A 21,461-nucleotide genomic window follows, 5' to 3' on the forward strand; every position below is an offset into this window, starting at 1 on the left:
GCTCGCATCACATGCCTAGTATCATCGCATCCATTTGTTCTTCTCTTGTGTAAGATACACTTGGAGTCCTTCAGATTGTAATCTCTCTTTATAGAGGGGAGTAAAATTGCTTTGATTATTCTGCATGTAGATTATCTCATCATTACAGGTAATCATGGAATCTAGGTCAGAAACCTTCAGCACAAGATGTTTCTTCTGTGGTTGATGATACTTTATACAGGTTGATTGGCTCTTTGGTATGCATAGCCAACACCAGGCTAGATATCAGTCATGCAGAAAAGGGGGATATCAGTCATGCAGAAAAGGGGGAAGGGTGGTGGTGTGTGCAGAGTCAGTTTTCCTCTTGATCCCAGGTGAATCTTTCAAGAGTGTTCTCAGGTATCTAAATGTCAACATTTGGCTTTGCTTAGAGGAGAGAATCCCTTCTTGAGGGTTACAATAATTCAGATTGAGAAGGATATTTAGACTCTAGATGCTTGGCTAGCATCTGCAGCTACTTGTGAAGCATGACTTTTTGGTGATGTTGGATATGATCAGGATGAGGCCACTACTAAATAGAGTGATAGCCAAAGCAGCTTGGGGATGGCCAAGTATCCTGTTTTCCATGTCTGGGCTAAGCACATCGAGGTTCAGTATCATTTTGTGTGAGAGAAGATCCTCACAGATGGATTCTTCTTCAAATATGCAGCAAGATCTTTCTCCAACAGCAAAGATCAGCCATCCGGTGTCCAGAACTAGTAGTATCCGGTGTTAAAGTATTCCAAGATCAAAATGCAGTTTGCCCTAATGGAGTCACAACAGGGGACACCGTCTATGTTGCAAGCACAGGTTACATTTAATCTTGTAATACAAGCAAATATAGCAGTGGGGGCTATTAAGTGGGTAGTTGGGACCCAGTTGGGTGTTTTGTCTCCTCTAGCCCTAAACGCTTCAAGTTCAAGTAATTGCATGTACTAAGCACGACTACATCAAAATGGCTTCTGCACGCATGTTACAGGTTTCATGCTTGATTGTTAAACATACATGCAGAAGGTCATGCTATTTCGTTAACTTGTCTGCCATTTCTTTTATAATTAGTTGTTTATGGTAATAATGAAAATTGTTGATTTTTTTTTGTGTGCAGGTTTTTGTGGGAGGAATCTGCAAAACGCTGTCTTCTGATAAGGTAGGACTATCTTTGTACTCTGGATGATGTGTATCAACTGGGAACAACTTATTCTTGAAGCAGTTGTTGTCACTAAATGCACAATCATTGTCATTATTAGGTCAAGGAGATTGTCACTGCCTTTGGGCAGTTAAAAGCCTACCATTGGGAAGTCACCGTGAAAAATAACCAAAAGGAGGCATTGGCTTTTTTAGAGGTGCGGACCTGCTTCTAGTGAAAACATCAAAATATTTGTAGCATTTGCATGTTGCTTGAAGCATTGAATGTGTTCATTTAACACACTTCTGCACATGTTTATGCCATATGAATACATGCTAATGGATGTTCTTGTTTTGTTTTTTTAAATACTTTACTCCTATGGTTTATTTTGTAAACCTAGTGAGCGATGTATGCTTGTTGGATGCCATAAGGAAGTTGAGTGTTGGTTCTATTACCAATAGGCTTTATATATACTCTCTCTCACATCCAAGCTCACCACCATTCTACATGATAAAGCCTACAGCCTGGACCACCTCTTCCTCCACACGTCACTTTACCGCTAAACCTCCTTGTGGATCCATGCCTCAACATAGTTGGTATGATGACGAGTCCAAGATCACACACCTGCAGCTTACACTAGAAAGTAACGGGACAAATCACTGAGCGCCAAGAGTGCAGGATGTTACAATGCCTAAGCTGTTGTAAGAAGAAGACATTTTTGAGGATGGCTTCTACTGATCTTTGAGTGACAATAGTAGTGAAGCTTGGCAGATAATTCTTGAATGCAGGCCACCCAGCCCCATCATAGATTTGTTCATTTGGCACACCCTTGCCCAAAAGCTCTACCACATCCCCAACCCCATCCCCATAGATCTCTGAGACATCCCCCAACCTGCCTCTGCCACCCTCTTTACCATACATAATGTGATACCATTGTACTGACCCAAAAGCTTGGGGACCCATTAGATCCAAAAAACTACTCCACAGTCATGATTATTTGATGTACTAATTCTTTCTATTTGCTACTTCCCTTAGTGCTAGGCTTCATTATGGCTGAGTCTTCCCTGCATCTCCGGAGTTTTGACAGAAACTCAGTACGAAGGGCTTTGTGTGAATATATGCCCTTATGTGTGTGTGTGTGTGTGTGTGTGTGTGTGTGAAAGAGAGAGCATATCTTGATACAGAGTTCTACACCCACTATTGGGCACTGATGACGTTAGTGAGGATGTCGTAGTATCTAGTCCATACTATGGATAATGGAGTTGATAGTTATATAGTCTTGTGGGTTGACTACTATGAGTATATAACATGCATGTTCCTAAAAGGTGAATTTGGGCATGTTCTTGGATTCATCTAGGCATATATATATACATCAACAAAACTCTACTAGATTCATGCTTGAAGCTTTCTGAAAAGGGCTTTTGTAAGACTTTTTGTAAAATTCAAAGATCCTACTCACTTACATGTCCCTCGTCTTGGAAAAGAGGTTTGTGTTTTCTTTTGCCTCATGCTTGAAACACCAGTTATAGTTTAGACATATATTTGAATGCAAAATTTAATGCACTAGACAGTCCACCATGCAACTGCTGTGGATCTTGATAATGAATTTGACACCATGCTGATCCCTGCGTTGCAGTATCTGGATCCTTCTGTCACTATCAAAGCATGTGTGGGACTCAATGGGATGCGATTGGGGAATAAAGTACTCACGGTGGTCCAGGCAACACCAAATGCGAGCTCAGAGGCAAGCTCTTCTTGACAAATAGTTTGGATCATCATGCAGGATAATCTGAATTGGGCTTTTCTTTTTGTAACGAGGCTTTGATGTGAGCTCCATTGGTCTTGTGAATTGTATATTTTACTACTTTGCACTCCAGCCGCCTCTTTCCCTTCCTCATGTGAGCACAGTACCTGCACATGAACCCCCCTTGTTCACCTGTCTGGAGTTTGATTATGGGTTTCTTGTGTTGTTTTCTCTTTGTTTCTGTAAAGATCTAAATGAAAAAGAGTGCTGACCATTGTGTTGTATTGGACTGCTTAATGAAATGAATAAGAACAGAAAACTTGCTTGAAAGGCCTGCCAATGGAGATTTGGGAAATGTTTGTTTGTGAGAAGAAGAAGAAGAAGAAGAAGTAGACGATATATTAACATCTTGCAAAAGACCTAACGGGTGTATGAGACAAAAGATGTATAATGTGTCCATGGAATCTCATCATGGAAAAATAAAAGACAACATAACAAAAAAGAAAAATTAACACTATTCCTTAGGTAAATGTAAATATGTATGGATCATCATTTTCATCCTCATCATGGAGGATCACCATGCTCATCATCGTGGATACAAAGTGGGTGTAGAGGCTACAGGGGTGTGAGTGTGGAGAGGGAGCTATCCATTGATGTGTGAAAGCATTAAATGACATTATTTGTCCACTATGGTCAGTTTGCTCAAGAGCAAGTCAGCTGGCTCTAATGATACATGACTTGATAAATAAGCTAATAATGCTGTTTATAATGCTTTAAGGCTGCCGACTACATGCCGAATGGACCCTAGGGGTCGAACGTGGCTAAATGACTAGTCTAACAATGGTGTATATGCATATGAAGTGAATGCTATGCAATGCAGACCATGATCTAAATGCAAACCCTATGGGTTCTACTGACTGCTACATGCATGATTCTCTTCAAGTGGGTTAAGGGACTGGACTGACTCACTCACTGACCTTCCTTCTATGGCTAAGGAAAGACTTACGTAGCTCGTGCCTAACATGTCCCGGACTGGGGCTTACAATGGGTCCACGGCATACGCCAAAATCATATCCGAAAAGGGGTTCCTAATGACATACAAGATGCATTGATGATTAGCCAGCTTGTCACCATACACTACAGTGTAGGGTGCATGTGACATTCCCTCCTACTTAGCTTGGCAGCAGGTTCATGGCTTCCAAGTAGTCCGCCAACAACCGAGGGTATTCCTGAAAGAACTCCTTGCCTAGCCAAACTGTTTCATGGGTACCTCGATCTCAGAACTTCGTATAGAACTGTCAGAGTCTTCCACCGGAACCATGCTTCCAATGATGAAGAAGGATCTGCTCACGCTCAATGACTTCTGCTTCATCAACCACGTCTGGATGCTACTCATCTGAAACATCAAAACTTCCGGACCAACATATAGTTTTTGCCAAGAAACATGGAAAACATCATGCATAGTCCAACTATTAGGCAACTTTAACTTTTTGGAGACATCACTTAGCTTTTGAACTATAGGAAAAGGTCCAAAACTACAGAAAGAAAGCTTGGGACAACGCTTGCCCACTTGTTTTAATCTCTGTTTCATGATACACAAATAGACCCAATTCTCTTCCTTGAATTCGACATCTCGTCTAGACTTATTTGCATGTCTGTTGTAAGCTTCATGAGCTTTGCTCGAGTGGTCTTTAACTGACTAAATGATTTCAAAGAATAGTTTCGTCATCTTGTTAGCCTCTAGAGATGGAGACACCATTCTTGTCAAAAGAGAAGAGAAACGGCGACCAAAAGCTGGCTCATACAGAGTATGTCCGACACACACTGGATGAATGAGTATCGTTTGAGATGGCTTGGACCAATGGAAGATAATATTCATATTTGGATTACTAGTTATGACAGTATGACTTAAGAACATCGAAGGCTGACTGGTTGTAGATTTATGTCTGGCCGTCTGTTTGTAGATGGAATGCACTAGACAACTGCAACTTGGTACGAAAGCTCTTGAATAATGCCCTCCAAAAATGCGAGGTGTACTTGGAATCCCTGTCTGATGTGATGGTTCTAGGCAAACCACAAATAGGGTACCAATGTTTGAGAAAAAGGCGGGCTGTGAGAACAAAAGGACGAAAGAACCAGATGTACGAGAGATCAGAGCAAAACAACACAGCATGAAATAGGTGAGTGAGTGTATATATGATGGTGAGTGAAAATATGTACAAGAGGCCTTCTGATGTGAGATGACTCTGAGTAGAAGACTGGTGCAGAAGCAAAGACGATGTCAGAGCTGAAGCACGGTCGGTGACGAAGACTCGCGTCGATGTGAGGAAAAGGCACTCCGTGAGGTGGTCAGTGTTGAAGGCTCGTGTCGGTGGATGCAGAGGCACTCCGAGGTGGTAGTGAGCAGCGGAGGGTGAAGTGATGCAGGCTCTGGTGACAAGGGTGGTGCGGTACCTGAGAGGAGGTGAAGAGCAGAGAGGGCTACTGTCCCGAGTGGTGTAGTGGTGCAAGCTCCGATGACAAGGGTGCTACAATACCTGAGTGGTGGTGAGGAGCAGAGAGGGCCGGCGTCCCGAGTGGTGTCAATGAAGATAAGCAGAGAGGGCTGCCGTCCCGATGATGTGAGATGGTCAGCAAAGAGGGTTGCTGTCCCGAGGTGAACTGTAGAAGAAAAACGCAGATGTGATGTAGCAGAGAGTGAATTGATATTAAAACGATGAAGTGTTGTACTGTAGCTGAGAGTGGGCTGCTGTCCCAAGGTGTGAGCTGATGTAAAACGCTTGTGTGCTCTACTGTAGCAGAGAGGGCTGCTGTCCCAAGGTGTGGCCTGATGTAAAACGCTGAAGTATTGTACTGTAGCAGAGAGTGGGATGCTGTCCCAAGGTGTGGTCTGATGTAAAACGCTGATGTGCTGGAGCTGAGAGGCGAAGATGATGAAGCAGATGTAGTGCAAGCGCCAGCCGCAGGTGTAGACGATGATGTGGTACCTAATGTGGTCAATGATGTGGTGATGAGGCTATACTATATATAGTAGGTGGGTTGCTGGTCGGCCCAGTGCAGGGGGGATGTCGGCCAGTAGCAAGACCAAAAAACAAGAATAAAACCTAATAAATACAGTAAAATCCCCTTTTTAGGTTTGGAAAAGTGCCATTTTCACACACCCCCTCTCAGGCCAAAAAGGGGACCATGAGAGAAGATGAGAAAAATGAAGGATGCCATAGTCCCACACTAACACTCTGGTAGAACGAATGTATCCCCCACTGGAAGCAAAGTTTGATAAAGTCAAAGAGGGAGATCGTGAAGACAGAGGTGGTGAAGGTGAGTTGATGTAGATGGGTTGATCATCTCCCAAAGTAAGATCTTGAACGAGGCTCCCCACTGAGTAAGAAGTCCCATTCCTTTTGTGGTCCAGATCAAAGTTTGGAGAATCAACTTCTGGTGAGAAATTTGGGGGGTAGACAATCCATGATGTGTGCTCTCGAGGTCTTCAATCCCTTTGCTCATGATAGCTCTGATACCATGTGAGGGCAAAAGGACGAAAGGACTAGATGTACAAGAGATCAGAGCAAAACAACACAGCATGAAATGGGTGAGTGACTATATATATGATGGTGAGTGAAAATATGTACAAGAGGCCCTCTGACGTGAGGTGACTCTAAGTAGAAGACCGATGCAGAAGCAAAGATGATGTCGAAGCTGAAGCACGGTCGGTGACGAAGACTCGTGTCGATGTGAGGCAAAGGCACTCCGTGAGGTGGTCGGTGTCAAAGGCTTGTGTCGGTGGATACACAGGCACTCCAAGGTGGTAGTGAGCAACGGAACGTGAAGTGATGCAGGCTCTGGTGACAAGGGTGCTGCGGTACCTGAGGGGAGGTGAAGAGCAGAGAGGGCTGTTGTCCCGAGTGATGTAGTGGTGCAAGCTCTGGTGACAAGGGTGCTACAATACCTGAGCTGGAAAAGTGCCATTTTCACACACCGGCTACGTCCTTGGTTGTGGCTGTGTGCTTGCATGGGATGAGCATGCAGAACTTACTAAAGCGATCCACGATGGTAGAACACTAAGTGTTGCGGGATCCGATGGATGCTCGTAGAGGTCCTACAAAGTTCATAGAAATGTCGATAAAAGGTTCGTCGTGAATAGGAAGTAAACCAACCTTTTTCATACGTGGAACCTTGACTTTTTGACAAATCTTACAGGCTTAAACATGTGAATAAACACCACGCTTTATTTTGGGCCAATAAAAGGACCTTTCCAATTTCTCTAGGGTACTATTGATACTTCTATGGCCTCCACCTAAGGAGTCATGGGCATCAGGAAGAAGGGCTGTGCACTTTTCTCGAAGGACACAAAGATGGTTCTTGTAGAACAACCAACCATTCTGCACTAAATAATGGCCAGACTGAGAAGTGAGGACCAAACTGTATTGAGAACCGAACTCTACGGAATCGACATACTGATCTTTCATGCTATCCAAGTCTTTTCCAGAGATCTGGAGAATGGTAGACTCCTGCATGGTCTAATGCTGGTCTTTCTACTAAGAACATCTGCAACAACTGGGTTATCCTTACCAGTGATGTACTCAATCATTCCTCCAAACAGTTGGAAGATCTAACTCCCTCTGGCTTGCCAATCACTCCACTGGGCACTTGGCACCGTCTGGAGCCACTTAAGTGCTTGTTGGTCTATTTTGACTATGGAAACCCGTCCATAAAGAAAAGGCTTCCAATGTTTGAGCGTTGTGATCACACCCAAAAGCTCTCTGTCATAAACCGAATAATCCCTTTCAAATAACTGCTTTTCTAGCTCGCCCTCTAAAGTCTTGGAAAGACGGTAGGAAAACTTGCTAGGAGGTTCCTCGGGACAAGAGGGTGGGAGATCGTCCTTAAGCATAATATCCTGATGTCGTGAAAGGAGATCTGCCAACTGAGGGACTGAAGATGAAAATGAGACAGCTACTATCAATAAGGTAGAAGCTGTTTGAGCACGAACATAAATCAATGCTTCTTCCGCTCCCTTGCAGATAGCTTGTCGGGCCTGGAGATGAGAAATCAATGGAATGCCAAGAATGCTCCTATCCCTACGAATCATGACAGGCTTAGGAAAACCTTTACAGATAGTAAAAGTGTCATGGTCCCAATTGGGAATGGGTTCATATTGGCGAAACCACTGGATTCCTAAGATCATGTCACACCCCAAAAGAGGTGCGACAATCAAATCTCGTTGGAATGAGACCTTTTGAACCTAAAAAGACAACTTATGTGCCTTTTGAGATATGTGGATGCGAAGACCAGGTGTAAACCCGTCACATCCAAATGATAGGGCACTAAGGTACAACTCATTTTGGTAGCCAACTGGGGAGAGATGGCGTCCTCAGAACTGCCCATGTCAAAAAAGGACTACAAACTGGCGACCCTTGGCAAAGCCATAAGCCGCATTAGGCTTTTCTGTGTGGCCTCACCCTCGCCCTCCTACTTAGCATCAAATACCACGGGTGGCATGGGATGCATAGAAGGTAAGAGTTGAACTACATTGGTGGTAGTAGGTGGTGCTGGAGAAGCGGGAGATGCTGTGACAACTATGGAAGAAGGTTGCTTGGAGGCTTGCTCCACTTGCCATTTCTGACAATCCTTCTTACCATGCCCCAATGTATAATAAAAGAAACAACGGTTCTCCATCTGATACCAGCCCCCTCATGCATATATATACCTTGCGCTTGTTCATTCATGCAATCAATCGATCGATCGATCGAAGATCATCACTAAAGCTGAAACGCATCTCCCTCTCTGCTCCTCTTGCGGAAAACACAGCTTCATCCATCTGCTCCTCTCTTGCAAAAAACGCATCATCCTCAGCCTGCTTATACAGCCATCTTTCGCTTGCATATTCAGTCCTAGAACAGTACCCAATCAGCCCCTTTCTCAGCCACAGTTTGCAGCCCTCCTACAGCCCCTTGGAAGAGTGCATTGGCATCGAATTGGTCATCTTTGTGGTTTCTACAGCAATGTGCAGTTAGCCCATTGTTTGGTCTTCCAAAGGTCTTGCGTCCTCACGTCAAAGTCAGTGCTACATTCATTCTCTTCAAAGAAATAAAGCAAATACTCCTAGCAATAGGAAGGGGTCGTTCAGTGAGTACTTGGGACCCAATACTGTGTATCTCTCTCTCTCTCTCTCTCTCTCTCTCTCTCTCTCTCTCTCCCACCAACTGAGAGTGGAGACTGCCAGATATGGGCCTAGGGCGGCCGCACCAGAGGACAGGATATGCCAGCTCTGTCACATAGAGCCCGAGACAGAAGATCATTACATATGCCAATGCCATGTATACTATGAGATTCAGGGGAGGTTCCACTGCCTCTTCCGAGCTGGGTTCGGACCACTTTTCCAGGATCGTGGACTTCTTGGATTAGAGATGCCTGGGCCTTTTTCTTCTAGAGCTCCGTAGACACGGGGTTGTCCTTAGTGAGATCCAGATCAGCTGTACTTGCTCGAGGACTAGCACAGAGAGCTCTCACCGACTTCTTCCATACCAGCACTCCGAGGGCTGATCCACCCATCATACCCAGACCACAGGCTAGTGCAGGAGCTCGGCCGAGAGGTGTGACACTCGACAGAGCCACTGAGTTATGCAGAGCTCGACGTCCCAGACCGCATGGCCCTCGCCCTCGCCCACGGCCATGCCACCACAGGAGGATCCGGGCCATCATCTTCCATCATCGCAGGGCCTTCTCGCGCCATCTCAGTTTTGCCACCTTGAGCACCATGTCACAGCGGCCCATGAGGGATGTATTAGGGTGATATGAGAGCTCTTTGCTCACGTACCTAGATCAAATTTTAAAGTTCTAGATTTTTGCTATGTTTCTTTATTACTATTTTGTACCCAGGATGATGTACCTCATGGATATGATGTAACCTTTTGGTCTCATAGGTCATTTTGGCCTTTTGAAGACGTTAATACAACTTTCTTTCTTTCTCTTAAAGTTTAAAGTACTAAAGTGGATTGCTAAAGACTCACGAAACTCGGGATACAGAAGGCGGTGTGAGACTCTGTGCGAGAGGTCCTTTCATCCACGCATAATTCCGCTGCATGTTACAATAGTCAATGGTGAAGGATCCAAGAGGGCATGTGGGGATGGTGAACTAAGAGATGAGTGAAGGAAGCTCAGGGGGTCCCATAATATAATCCACCGTGCTGGATCCTCCACTATATGGAAATCTTGTGAGTCCGCTTAATAGGGGCCACTGCCATCTCATTATAACGTGACCATGCCAAGAACCCAACTCCACGGGGTGCCTCCCATATCTAGTGATAGTTCTAGGGTTCTGAGAAGTCCGCTGCAATCCTGTGCCCTCTTGGTCAAGTGCCTGTAGTCTAATAGGGTCCTCAAAGCTATGTAACTGAGAGTGCTCACTCTTGGTCCTAGCGTTGAAGTCCCCAATGAGGAGAGCTTCACCTCATCCCAACATGGCTGAGATCTCATCCGGCAATGATGATAAGGGGACTCCTTCCTCTCCACTGCTTGAGTGGTTAGTTTGTCCTGACTATCTTGTATAGCATATCGCGAAGTATCTAGTGCAAAGTAGCAAACCACCACATGTATGTATCTGGTGGGTGTAAGCTGTAGCCTAACCCACATATATTTGTCATCCTCATCTCGCCTGACTATGCTAATCATACCTTGAAGGTGCAACCTAAACAGGGCTCCTGCTCCTTCTGACCCCCGTACTCCTGTCTTGCCGGTATGCCCCCAATAAGCCGACTCCCACCGGCGAGACAAGGCAATCCCGTAAAGAGAGTGTGGGGGAGAGGGAGAGCTTCAAACCCTAGCAAGTAACACACACACACCAGAGAGAGCAAGACACAAGAGAGGTGAATAGTTGAATTTTCTTCTATCTTCTTCTTCTCTACTCAACCAACATAACATAAAGATAAGAGTACACACTATATGGGTTAGTACTCAACTACTACAACATACAAGGGTCGGTCCATAATGTGAACCCGACTAAATGAGCTGGGACTATAACTATGCCAGTCTCTAGTAATCCAAAATGGTTGTCACAGAGCCTGTCATCCCACTGGCGGCATATTACCCATAATCTCACCAACCATGCCAGTGGTGTAGATGTGGAAGCGATCACCCAGGCGGGTCATCAATGTCCGTCATAGCACTAGTTGAGCTCGATATCTCAACACTCCCCCTCGAGCTCAACTCTACACACTGCACTCCAAGTAAGCTCCTAAACCTGTGAAGCTTCTCTGTGCCCAATGCCTTCGTGAAGATGTCAGCCACCTGATCCTCTGTGCTGACATATACCAGATCTACATCTCTTGCTAGAACCTTCTCCCTCACAAAGTGATAATGCACCTCAATGTACTTCGTTTTAGCATGATATACTGGGTTACTGGCCAACTATATGCTATTCATGTTGTCACAATATATGACAACTGCCCTATCCATGGGCTCTCCCATGTCACCAAGTAGCTTTTGAAACCAAGCTACCTCACAAGCTACCATAGCAGCACCCCTGTACTCTGCCTTTACTCGACAAGGCAACTATTGGCTGCTTCTTACTGCTCTAACTCACAGCAACACTCCCAAATGAGAACATAAAACCACTGGTAGATCTCTTGTCTGCAATACTACCAGCCCAATCAGTATCTGTGTACCCATGCAACTGTATCTCTGTACCAGCCTCATAGAAAAGTCCATAATCATTTGTGGACTTTATATACCTGAGGATCCGTCTAGCCGCATCCAAGTGTGGCTTCCTAGGGGCTTGCATAAGCTGACTCACAAGTCCAACAGCATAGCTCAAGTCTGGTCTTGTAATGGTCATGTAGATCAAACTACCCTCTATGCACCTGTATGTAGTGGGATCCTCCAAAAAACGTACTAATATCGTACCGTACCTCAAAAATTTTAAGGTACCAATTAGTACCGTACCGTATCGTACCTTTCGTACTAACTAACCATGAGCATGATCCCTCTATCTGTCTTTTTCATATATAATGAAAAATCTGCATTGGATATCTGAAATCCAATGGTAACAAGATACTTCTCGATCTTGTTTGACCATGCTTTGGGTGCCTACTTCAAGCCATACAAGGCTTTGCATAACCTGCACAAAATCTGGATGTGCATCACTCTCATAACCTGGGCTGCATCATGTATACTTCTTCTTGCAAATCACCATGCAAGAAAGCATTCTTTACATCCATTTGATGTAAAGACTAACCCTTCGTTGCAGCCATAGCAATGACAGCTCTCACGGTTACCATTCTTGCAACTGGGCTGAATGTCTCCTCATAGTCTATGCTATAAGTCTGCGCATAGCCCTTGGCAACCAATCTTGCCTTGTACCTGCTCACTGAACCATCAGCATTGTGCTTGGCTTTATACACCCACTTACATCCAATTGCCTTCTTTTCCTTAGGCAAAGGCACTAACTCCCATGCTGCATTTGCATTCAATGCTGCCATCTCCTCATCCATGGCATCTTCCCATTTCTTATTTCCAATTGCCTACTCAAAGCAAGTGGGCTCAACCTCCTGTATTGCTTTTACCATATAAGCATAATGATGGGTTGTATATCCATCATATCTCAACCTGTCACAGGGTATCTAATCCTCGTGAAAAGATGCAGGGGGGAAGAGAGCTTGAGCTCTTGCAAGCACACACACACACTCACAAAACCCTAATAGAGAACACACAAGGTAAGAGGCTGAAAATCTTCTTCTTCTCTACTCAACACTCAACACACCATATACAAGAATAAGAGTACACACAATATGAAAGGTACTCAACCAAATACATACACGGGTTCTCTATAGTGTGAACCCGACTAAATGAGCTGGCGCTATAACTATGCCAGTCTCTAGAATGGCTGTCACACAGCCTGTCATTCCACTGGCCGCATATCACCGAAGATCTCACCAACCATGCCAGTGGTGTAAGTGTGGGGCCTATCCCCCAGGCGGGTCATCAGTGGCCACCGCCTCACTAGACGAGCTCGATATCTCAACACTCCCCCTCGAGCTCAACTCCATCTCATGTACACCAAGTGAAGCCCTGAATCTGCGGAGCTTCTCTGTACCCAATGCTTTGGTGAAGATGCCAGCTACCTGATCTCCTGTGCTGACATAAACAAGGTCAAGATCTCCTGCCAAGACCTTCTCTCTGACGAAGTGGTAGTGGACCTCTATGTGCTTCGTACGAGCATGAAAGACTGGATTTGTGGCCAACTGTATACTACTAATGTTGTCACAGAAAATGACAACTTGTCTATCCACTGATAGACCCAAATCTGCAAGTAGCTTTCTCAACCAAGCTACCTCACATGCTGCCATAGCAGCTCCTCTGTACTCGGCCTCTGTACTCGGCCTCTGTACTCGATAGAGCAACCGTAGGCTGCTTCTTGCTGCTCCAAGTCACAGCAGCACTGCCCAAAGAAAACATGAATCCAGTGGTAGATCTTCTCTCTGAGATACTACCAGCCCAATCAGCATCTGTGTACCCATGTACACATATCTCTGTCCCAGTCTCATAGAATAGTCCACAATGTAAAGTAGACTTCACATACCTCAGTATGCATCTCACAGCATCCAAATGCGGTTTCCGTGGAACCTGCATAAACTGACTCACCAACCCAACAGCATAGCTCAAATCTGGTCTGGTGATCGTCATGTAGATCAAACTTCCTACTATGCTCCTGTACATAGTAGGATCCTCCAAGATCTCTCCTGAATCTGCACTCAACTTGCCATTCTGATCCAATGGCACAGAAATAGGCTTACAGCCTGTCATACCATACTTGGACAACATGTCCAAGCCATACTGTCTCTGCAGTAATCCAATACCATGTGGTGACCTAATCACCTCAATGCCCAAGAAATATCTGAGCTCCCCCAGATCCTTCATCTCAAACTTCTGTCTTAGCAAGATCTTTACATCAAAGATCTCTGCATCATGGTCCCCCGTAATGATCAAGTCATCTACATAGATAACAACAAGCACAACCCCTCTATCACCATGTCTCACATACAATGAGAAATCTGCATTGGCTACATGAAAGCCAATAGTGACAAGATATTCAGAGATCTTGTCAGACCATGCTCTTGGTGCTTGCTTTAAGCCATACAAGGCTTTCTTCAACCTGCAAACATGCTCGGGGTGACCCACATCCTCATAACCAGGTGGCTGCAACATATACACCTCTTCTTGCAAATCCCCATGCAAGAATGCATTCTTTACATCCATCTGATGTAAAGACCATTGCTTTGACGCAGCCACTGCTATCACAACTCTCACCGTTGCCATCTTGGCAACTGGGCTGAAAGTTTCCTCATAATCAATCCCATATGTCTGCGCATATCCTTTGGCTACCAATCTAGCCTTGTACCTGTTTATGCTTCCATCACTGTTATGTTTAACTTTGTACACCCACTTGCATCCAATGGCTTTCTTGCCTTCTGGCAATTGCACTAAATCCCAAGTTTCATTTCCATATAGTGCATCCATCTCCTCATCCATAGCTTTCTCCCAACACACATTTCCAATAGCCTCATCAATGCATGTGGGCTCAACAACCTGCACAACCTTTGCCATATATGCATAGTGATGTGCCACATAACCATCATAGGTAAATCTCTGCACAGGATTTCTCACTCTCCCAGATCTTCGCAGCTTCTCATTCATGGCTTCCATAGCCTTCTTTACACCAGGTGTTCTCATAGCTGGGATCCCAAGCTCCTCATCAAGGCTCATATCTGAGCCACTAGACTCTCCATCAACATGAGAATGCCCTGCAGAAATGTCAGGCATACCAAGGGGCTCAACCACTTTCTCTTTTCCTTTACGTGATGTACTAATCACATTTGCAGGACTGGTATTATGACGCAACCTGCCACTCCATGGTCTATCAACAGACCCACTAGATGAGGACTCTCCTGGTCCACTCAAAGAGTGTGATTGCTGACCTGCATTGTGTGCAACCACACTTCCACTCACATCAGCCCCAATAGCTTCTTTTTCAGCAGCATACCAGCTGCTTATCTCATCAAAGACAACATCCCTGCTTACCCTCAACTCACGTGTAGCAGGGTTATAACACCTGTATCCCTTTTGCTCAAGGGAATATCCAATAAACACACATTTTTCAGCTTTCGGATCCAGCTTAGTTCTCAGCTCATCTGGCACATGCACATATGCAATGCATCCAAAGACTTTCAGATGAGACAAATCTGGTTTTCTGCCAGTAAACCTCTCCTCTGGAGTTACATCATGTATGGTTGCAGTTGGGGTCCTGTTCATGATGTATACTGCTGTAGAAACAGCCTCAGCCCAATAGCAATGCGGCATATTCTTCTCTTCCATCAATGCTCGCGCAATCTCAGCAATGTGCCTGTTTTTCCGCTCAGCAACTCCATTTTGCTGCGGAGTGTATCTGCATGTAAACTGTCTCCGAATACCATTCTTCTTCAAAAATTCAGAGAACTCATTGGAGAAGTACTCTCCCCCTCCATCTGACCTTAGGCACTTTACATATTTTCCTGTTTGCTTTTCAACCAAAACTCTGAAATTCTGAAAGTGAGTAAACACCTCACTCTTCTCCTTCATGAAATATACCCACACTTTCCTTGTGTGGTCATCAATGAAAGTGACATAGTACCTGCAGCCTCCCATAGACACGGTCTTCGTAGGACCCCATACATCTGAATGCACAACATCTAGTGCATTTCTGCTCACATATCTGTTACGTGGAAACACATGCTTTGTTTGCTTCCAAATTGGCATGCTTCACATATTTTCTGCATACCTTCCACTTTAAATTTTGGCAGCCCTGTCACAATTCCTTTTGTCTGCATAGACTTCAATCTTTGCACATTTACATGTCCAATTCTTTTATGCCATATGTCTGTGTCTGCAACAACTCCTGAACCATTTGCAAACATCGCAGCACTCATTTCAGGCATGTCTACATCCAACGTGAACATTTTGCCCACTCTGTTGCCTTTTGCAACCAACCTGCACTTGTCTTTAAAATCTTCAACATAACATCCATCAGGGTTAAACCGAACCTGCAACCCCTGCTCAATCATCTGGCCAACCGAAACCAGATTCTTTGTTATGTTCGGTACATGAAGTACATCTGCAAGGTACTTCACTTTGCCATCCTGCATAGACAATGGCACATCTCCAACGACGTGGGCAATTGGATGAGCAGTGTCATTCCCTATTTCCACAAAACCTGGTCTTTCCGGGTTTTTCATCTCCTTGAACCACTCCCCATGACTCGTCATGTGGTTCGAAGCGCCTGAATCCACATACCATACATTATCTTTTTGTGCTGCATCAACATTTTCAGACATGGCATTCACAACATGCTGCATAACAAACAACCTTTCATTATCCTCATTATTTTTGCTTGAGGATGCATAGTTGTTTTGCTGCACTTTCCCATTTTGCATGTCAACCTGCTTCTTATAACATTCTGACTGCACATGTCCAGGCTTACCACAATAATAGCATTCACGTGTATCATTATATTGCCTTTGCCAATTTCCACGGCCTCTTTGACTCCCCCTGCCTCTGAATTTGCCTCTTCCTCCTGCGTGTGGTTGTTGTTGTTGATTCTGGGACTGTTGTTGCTGCTGGCCATAATTCTGATTACCTGTTCGGCCACCTCCTTGACCGCGTCCACGGCCTCCTCTACCTTGTCCTCTTCCTGAACTCGTGTAGAAGGCCTGTTGCTCTGAACTGTTTTTGCTTTGTGAAGACTGTTGGTCTTCACCCAAGTTCTTCTCTTCGATAATCAGCATAGACACCAAATCTGTAAAGTTGGGAATGTTTTCCCGAGTCTGAATAGACGTCTTGAACGCCTTGTATTGTGGCCCGAGACCACGTAGACAGACCTCCACCTTATCATCATCATCTACTGACACACCAATAGATGCAAGGGATTCCACAATACCCTTTATCTTCAACGCATAGTCATTCACAGACATGCTCTTTTTCTCCACAGTATGAAGTTCATTCTTCAACTGTATCTTACGTGCCTTGGTGTTTGTTTCATAAAGCTTTACCAAGGTGTCCCACGCCTCCTTGGGGGACTTGGCATCCTAAATGTGCCCAATCATGGTGTCCTGTATACTAATGGAAAGCCAATACATAACCTTCCTGGCTCCTTGGTTCCAGTCTTTAAACTCTTTCACATCTGCAGCAGTCGGATTTATATCCGGTATCTCCGGTGCCTCTTCATGCTCACCTTCTATGTAGTCCCAATAGCCTTTTCCCATCAGGAAATTCGTCAACCTGAACCTCCAAGCATGGAAGTTATTCTTGTCAAGCTTCTCAGCCACAATCTGTGTTATGACATCATTAGACATCTTGTCAAACACACAATTTTACCAGAACCTGCACTCTGGTTTTTCCTGCACAAATGCTGTATTTTCTGCACAGCGGTGCTGTAGTACTCTCAAATGTCACAACCAGTGACTTCAATGTGCATACATACACCCAATGGCAACTGTAGACCTCTTTGCAGCACCCACAGTGTCTGCACAGTCAATCTGTCTTCCTGCAGTTCTTAAAACAGAGTTCTGCAGAGAATCGATGACTTACCCGCAGTGCTCGAAATAGCCTGCTTTCTGAAAAACGGAGGTCCAGACGTGCCCGAAACGCGATTTCGGCTCCAAAATTTTTAGTCCGTAGGACTGAATAGCCAGGCTCTGATACCATGAAAAGATGCAGGGGGGAAGAGAGCTTGAGCTCTTGCAAGCGCACACACACACTCACAAAACCCTAATAGAGAACACACAAGGTAAGAGGCTGAAAATCTTCTTCTTCTCTACTCAACACTCAACACACCATATACAAGAATAAGAGTACACACAATATGAAAGGTACTCAACCAAATACATACACGGGTTCTCTATAGTGTGAACCCGACTAAATGAGCTGGCGCTATAACTATGCCAGTCTCTAGAATGGCTGTCACACAGCCTGTCATCCCACTGGCCGCATATCACCGAAGATCTCACCAACCATGCCAGTGGTGTAAGTGTGGGGCCTATCCCCCAGGCGGGTCATCAGTGGCCACCGCCTCACTAGACGAGCTCGATATCTCAACACCTCGTACACCTGGATCACTGCCAGGTGTCCTCAAAACAATCGTGGTTCTCCTTACACCAGAAGTAACCACAGACGGAATGCCAAGCTTCTTATCAAGGCTCTGCTCATAGCCACTAGAGTCACCATTCACATATGAGTGACCTGCTGACAGATCAGGCACAAATGTTTGATCTATCTTTTCCTTCCCTTTCCGTGATGCATGTGTACATGCATCATTCCTCAACCTGCCTGACCATGGGCTAACATTGGATCCAGTGCTCGAGGACTCCCCAGGTCCACTCAGCACCTGTGATTGCTGCTCTACATGTGGTGCAACATCAGTACTTCTTACATGTGCATCTTCTGTTGCCTTCACTACTGCTACATACCAGCTACTCAGCATAACCAATGAAGATGTATTTCTCTGCCATTGGATCCAACTTTGTTCTTACTTCATCAAGAACATGTACATATGCAATATATCCAAACACTTTCAAGTGAGACACATCCAGTCTTATGCCTGTAAACTTTTGTTCAGGAGTCATACCATGAACAGCTGCAGTGGGTGTCCTGTTCATAATGTACACAGCAGTTGCTACTGCTTCTGCCCAAAAATAATGTGGCATATTCTTTTCAGCCATCAACGCGCGTGTCACTTCTGCAATGTGCATGTTTTTCCTTTACAGTTCCAGGTTGCCATCTTGATGCGTGTAGTCTTATAGATCTCGTGCCCCTATTTTAGGGTGGGGCGCCTCTCCGTAATGATGACTCTCCCATCTCAGTATACTGCACACTTCCCTTCCTTATGGGCTGCCATGACCTTCTCCATTGAGGCCTTCCTGTGTGCCACCTGTCTCGGGGTCAAATCCTTGTCCGAGTAGATTTTCTTCCCCTTCAAGGCTACCTTGGTATCTAAAATGTTGGTGACTCCCCAAGTCATGGAAACGGAGGACAAGTGGACGTGGTCGGTTTGTATCCTTTTCTGCTTTCCATACATCCGCAAATGGGGAACCTTCCACCTTTTGTTTCTTGCATAGCTCTAAGGCATTTACTTTGGGTGAGAGCTACCCTCTGCCATACCTGTGACGCGAATGTGTAAGGCTTTAGTCTTCCTCTGCTTCTCTTCTTTGAGTGTCTTGTGTATAATGTTCCACTTCTCTTCCACTATGATGGGTGGGGCGGAGGCTCGCCGTTTCTTGCCCACTACTGTCCACTCCTTCTCGACTTCCTGTTTTGCTACGTCTACAAAAGACCCAAAGGGTCTATGACGCCAAAAGTAATACATGTGATCGGTGATAACTGTATGCCAGCAAACATGAAAGGAAAAAAACTAGCTACCCAAAGAATAGGACCCAAGTACTATGTGAGTCCAACCTGCTGTGTGGTGCCCTCATCCAATAATAGTACCATTGTCTGCCATGACCAACCCAACCTGCCTTGGTGTAATCCTTATTTTAGCTGGACTTAACTCTTGAAATTAAGAAAAATCCAAATGATTCGTTATTGAATGCACATAAGAGTGACAAAGGAGACACTCTTCTTTGATGACTTGACAAATGATGATTCTATTAAAAATAACAAGGAAGTTTGAATGCCAACATCTTGGTTTTGAGAAGTCCTTGTCAAAAGCATACAATAGTGATAAAGTCTGTGTGTTATCAGCTAGCTAGCTCTCTCTCTCTCTCTCTCTCTCTCTCTCTCTCTCTCTCTCACTTCACTGAGTGTGTGTATGATATTTTACAGCCTGATGGGAAAGAGACTCCATTTTATGGTATTCCAGAGTACGCAAGGACACTAATGCAGTCTCCAACGCGGATATTGGAACTTCAAAACGTGGTAACACTCAGAAGCTCACACATGTGACACTTCTTCTCGTTTCATAATCTAGACTCAATACATTGAAATTCTTACTCATTTTTTGGTCTTTTTCGTTTTGGATTTAGATTTCTGAAGCAGAAGCTCTCACCATGTCAGAGGCAGAATTTCTGGAAATTGAAGAGGATGTGCGTTTAGAATGTGCAAGGTACACAGTAGGCATGTTTTTTCTTTGGATTATTTATGTTTTTTGTGCACATGCATACCTCCATAAGAGGGAGTGAGCAAGCAGAGGAAGCTGTTTTGATTTATGAGATGGAGTGCTGCTGTTTAGGTTTGGAACGGTGAAGTCTATGCATGTTGTGAAGCCAGATGGGAGGTCTGATGAGGGCATTGAGACGGAAGGGATGGGATTTGAGGACCAAGAAAATGCTGAAAGCCTGCTTCAAGCTGAACGGGTCTACACGACAGAGGAAGACAAGAAATTTGCCGAGTATATTGCTAGTATTGGAGGTGAGTTTCTTCAAGCTGGAGGGGATTGTACGAAAGGGCTTGCGGAATCCAATCAAGCACAAGCAGAGTTTATCCCTGCTCAAGCATCAAGTGCTTTAAACTTTTCTGCTAGTGAGCTAGGGGTTTTGCCAAGCGTAGTAGCACCTGCGAAGTTGGAGTCAGAAGAAACTACTCTTGGAAGTGAAGCTCCACAACCCAAGGTGGCAGAAGATGACAATGGTAATGGAGAGCTAAGAAATGTTACAACACCACATGGTGCGGAGTTGGCAGAAACTACAGCAGATAGAGAGGAGCAAAGCACGGGAACAGAGCATGGCATGGAGTCAGGAGAACCAATAGCAGATAATGGTGGCATACCAAGTTTCTCAGCAGGTTTGGAAGTGGAGGATGTAGCCCTTGATGTCGCAGGGAACCATAGTTCCCAAGCAGTCGACTCTGATCTAGGAAGGGTGTACATAGAGTTCACCCGGGAAGAATCTACCTGTAAAGCGGCACATGCATTGCATGGCCGACTTTATGGAGAAAAGAAGGTCATTGCAGGCTATTTTCCTCTGAAGTTGTATCAGAAGAGGTTTCGGAAAGGCTTAGAGCCACGTACACATGAAGAGAAGCAGTCTCTTGCATTGGCTGCTCATGAACATCTGAACTCGTATATCCCGGATAGGGATTGAAGCATGTGCAACTGCAAGTTTTCTGTATTCCTCGCTCGACAAAAACAATCTTTTTGCTACTGGTGCAGAGACTTAATAGTTTGGCTTTTGTCAAATCAAACGTGTTTAGATTTAGTTGAAAAATACAATCATGTTGGAGTGGATTTTTATTTTTTTATTTGGGGCCAATGCACTGTGGCCATAAGTCAGCACCATTAAATTTTTTTGGTATACCGTCCATAAGTATGGCTCTTTCATATTCACCTGTGCTTTTATATGACACTAGAACTGGCAACTAGTCCCTCGTAATGATGAAGTACATGGTTAAGGAGGTGGTGTAAAGCTTCAGGCTGTACACAAAGGCAAGGTAAGCTGAATGAAGGCCGAAACCCTCTCTCTCTCTCTCTCTCTCTCTCTCTCTCTCTCTCTCTCTCTCTCTCTCTCTCTCTCTCTCCCCCCCCCCAAAAAAAAAAAAAACCTCAATAAACCG

The 21,461-nt window shown here is 44.8% G+C and overlaps 1 protein-coding gene across 1 annotated transcript in view; it reads left to right on the top strand.

The window, feature by feature from the left end:
• The window catches only part of LOC147623671 (uncharacterized), a 96,069-nt gene extending 74,835 nt beyond the window's left edge, over positions 1-21,234 (top strand). The window contains exons 5-10 of the mRNA XM_086820259.1: positions 1,124-1,165; positions 1,266-1,361; positions 2,781-2,888; positions 19,737-19,829; positions 19,937-20,016; positions 20,143-21,234. Coding sequence (XP_086676385.1) covers positions 1,124-1,165; positions 1,266-1,361; positions 2,781-2,888; positions 19,737-19,829; positions 19,937-20,016; positions 20,143-20,992 — 1,269 coding nt within the window. The 3' untranslated portion in view covers positions 20,993-21,234. The remainder of the gene's footprint in view (positions 1-1,123; positions 1,166-1,265; positions 1,362-2,780; positions 2,889-19,736; positions 19,830-19,936; positions 20,017-20,142) is intronic.
• Positions 21,235-21,461: the final 227 nt, after the last annotated feature.

The sequence above is a fragment of the Cibotium barometz genome, chromosome 26 (assembly GCF_041138505.1).
Source record: "Cibotium barometz isolate CiBa-2024 chromosome 26, ASM4113850v1, whole genome shotgun sequence".
NCBI lineage: Eukaryota > Viridiplantae > Streptophyta > Polypodiopsida > Cyatheales > Cibotiaceae > Cibotium > Cibotium barometz.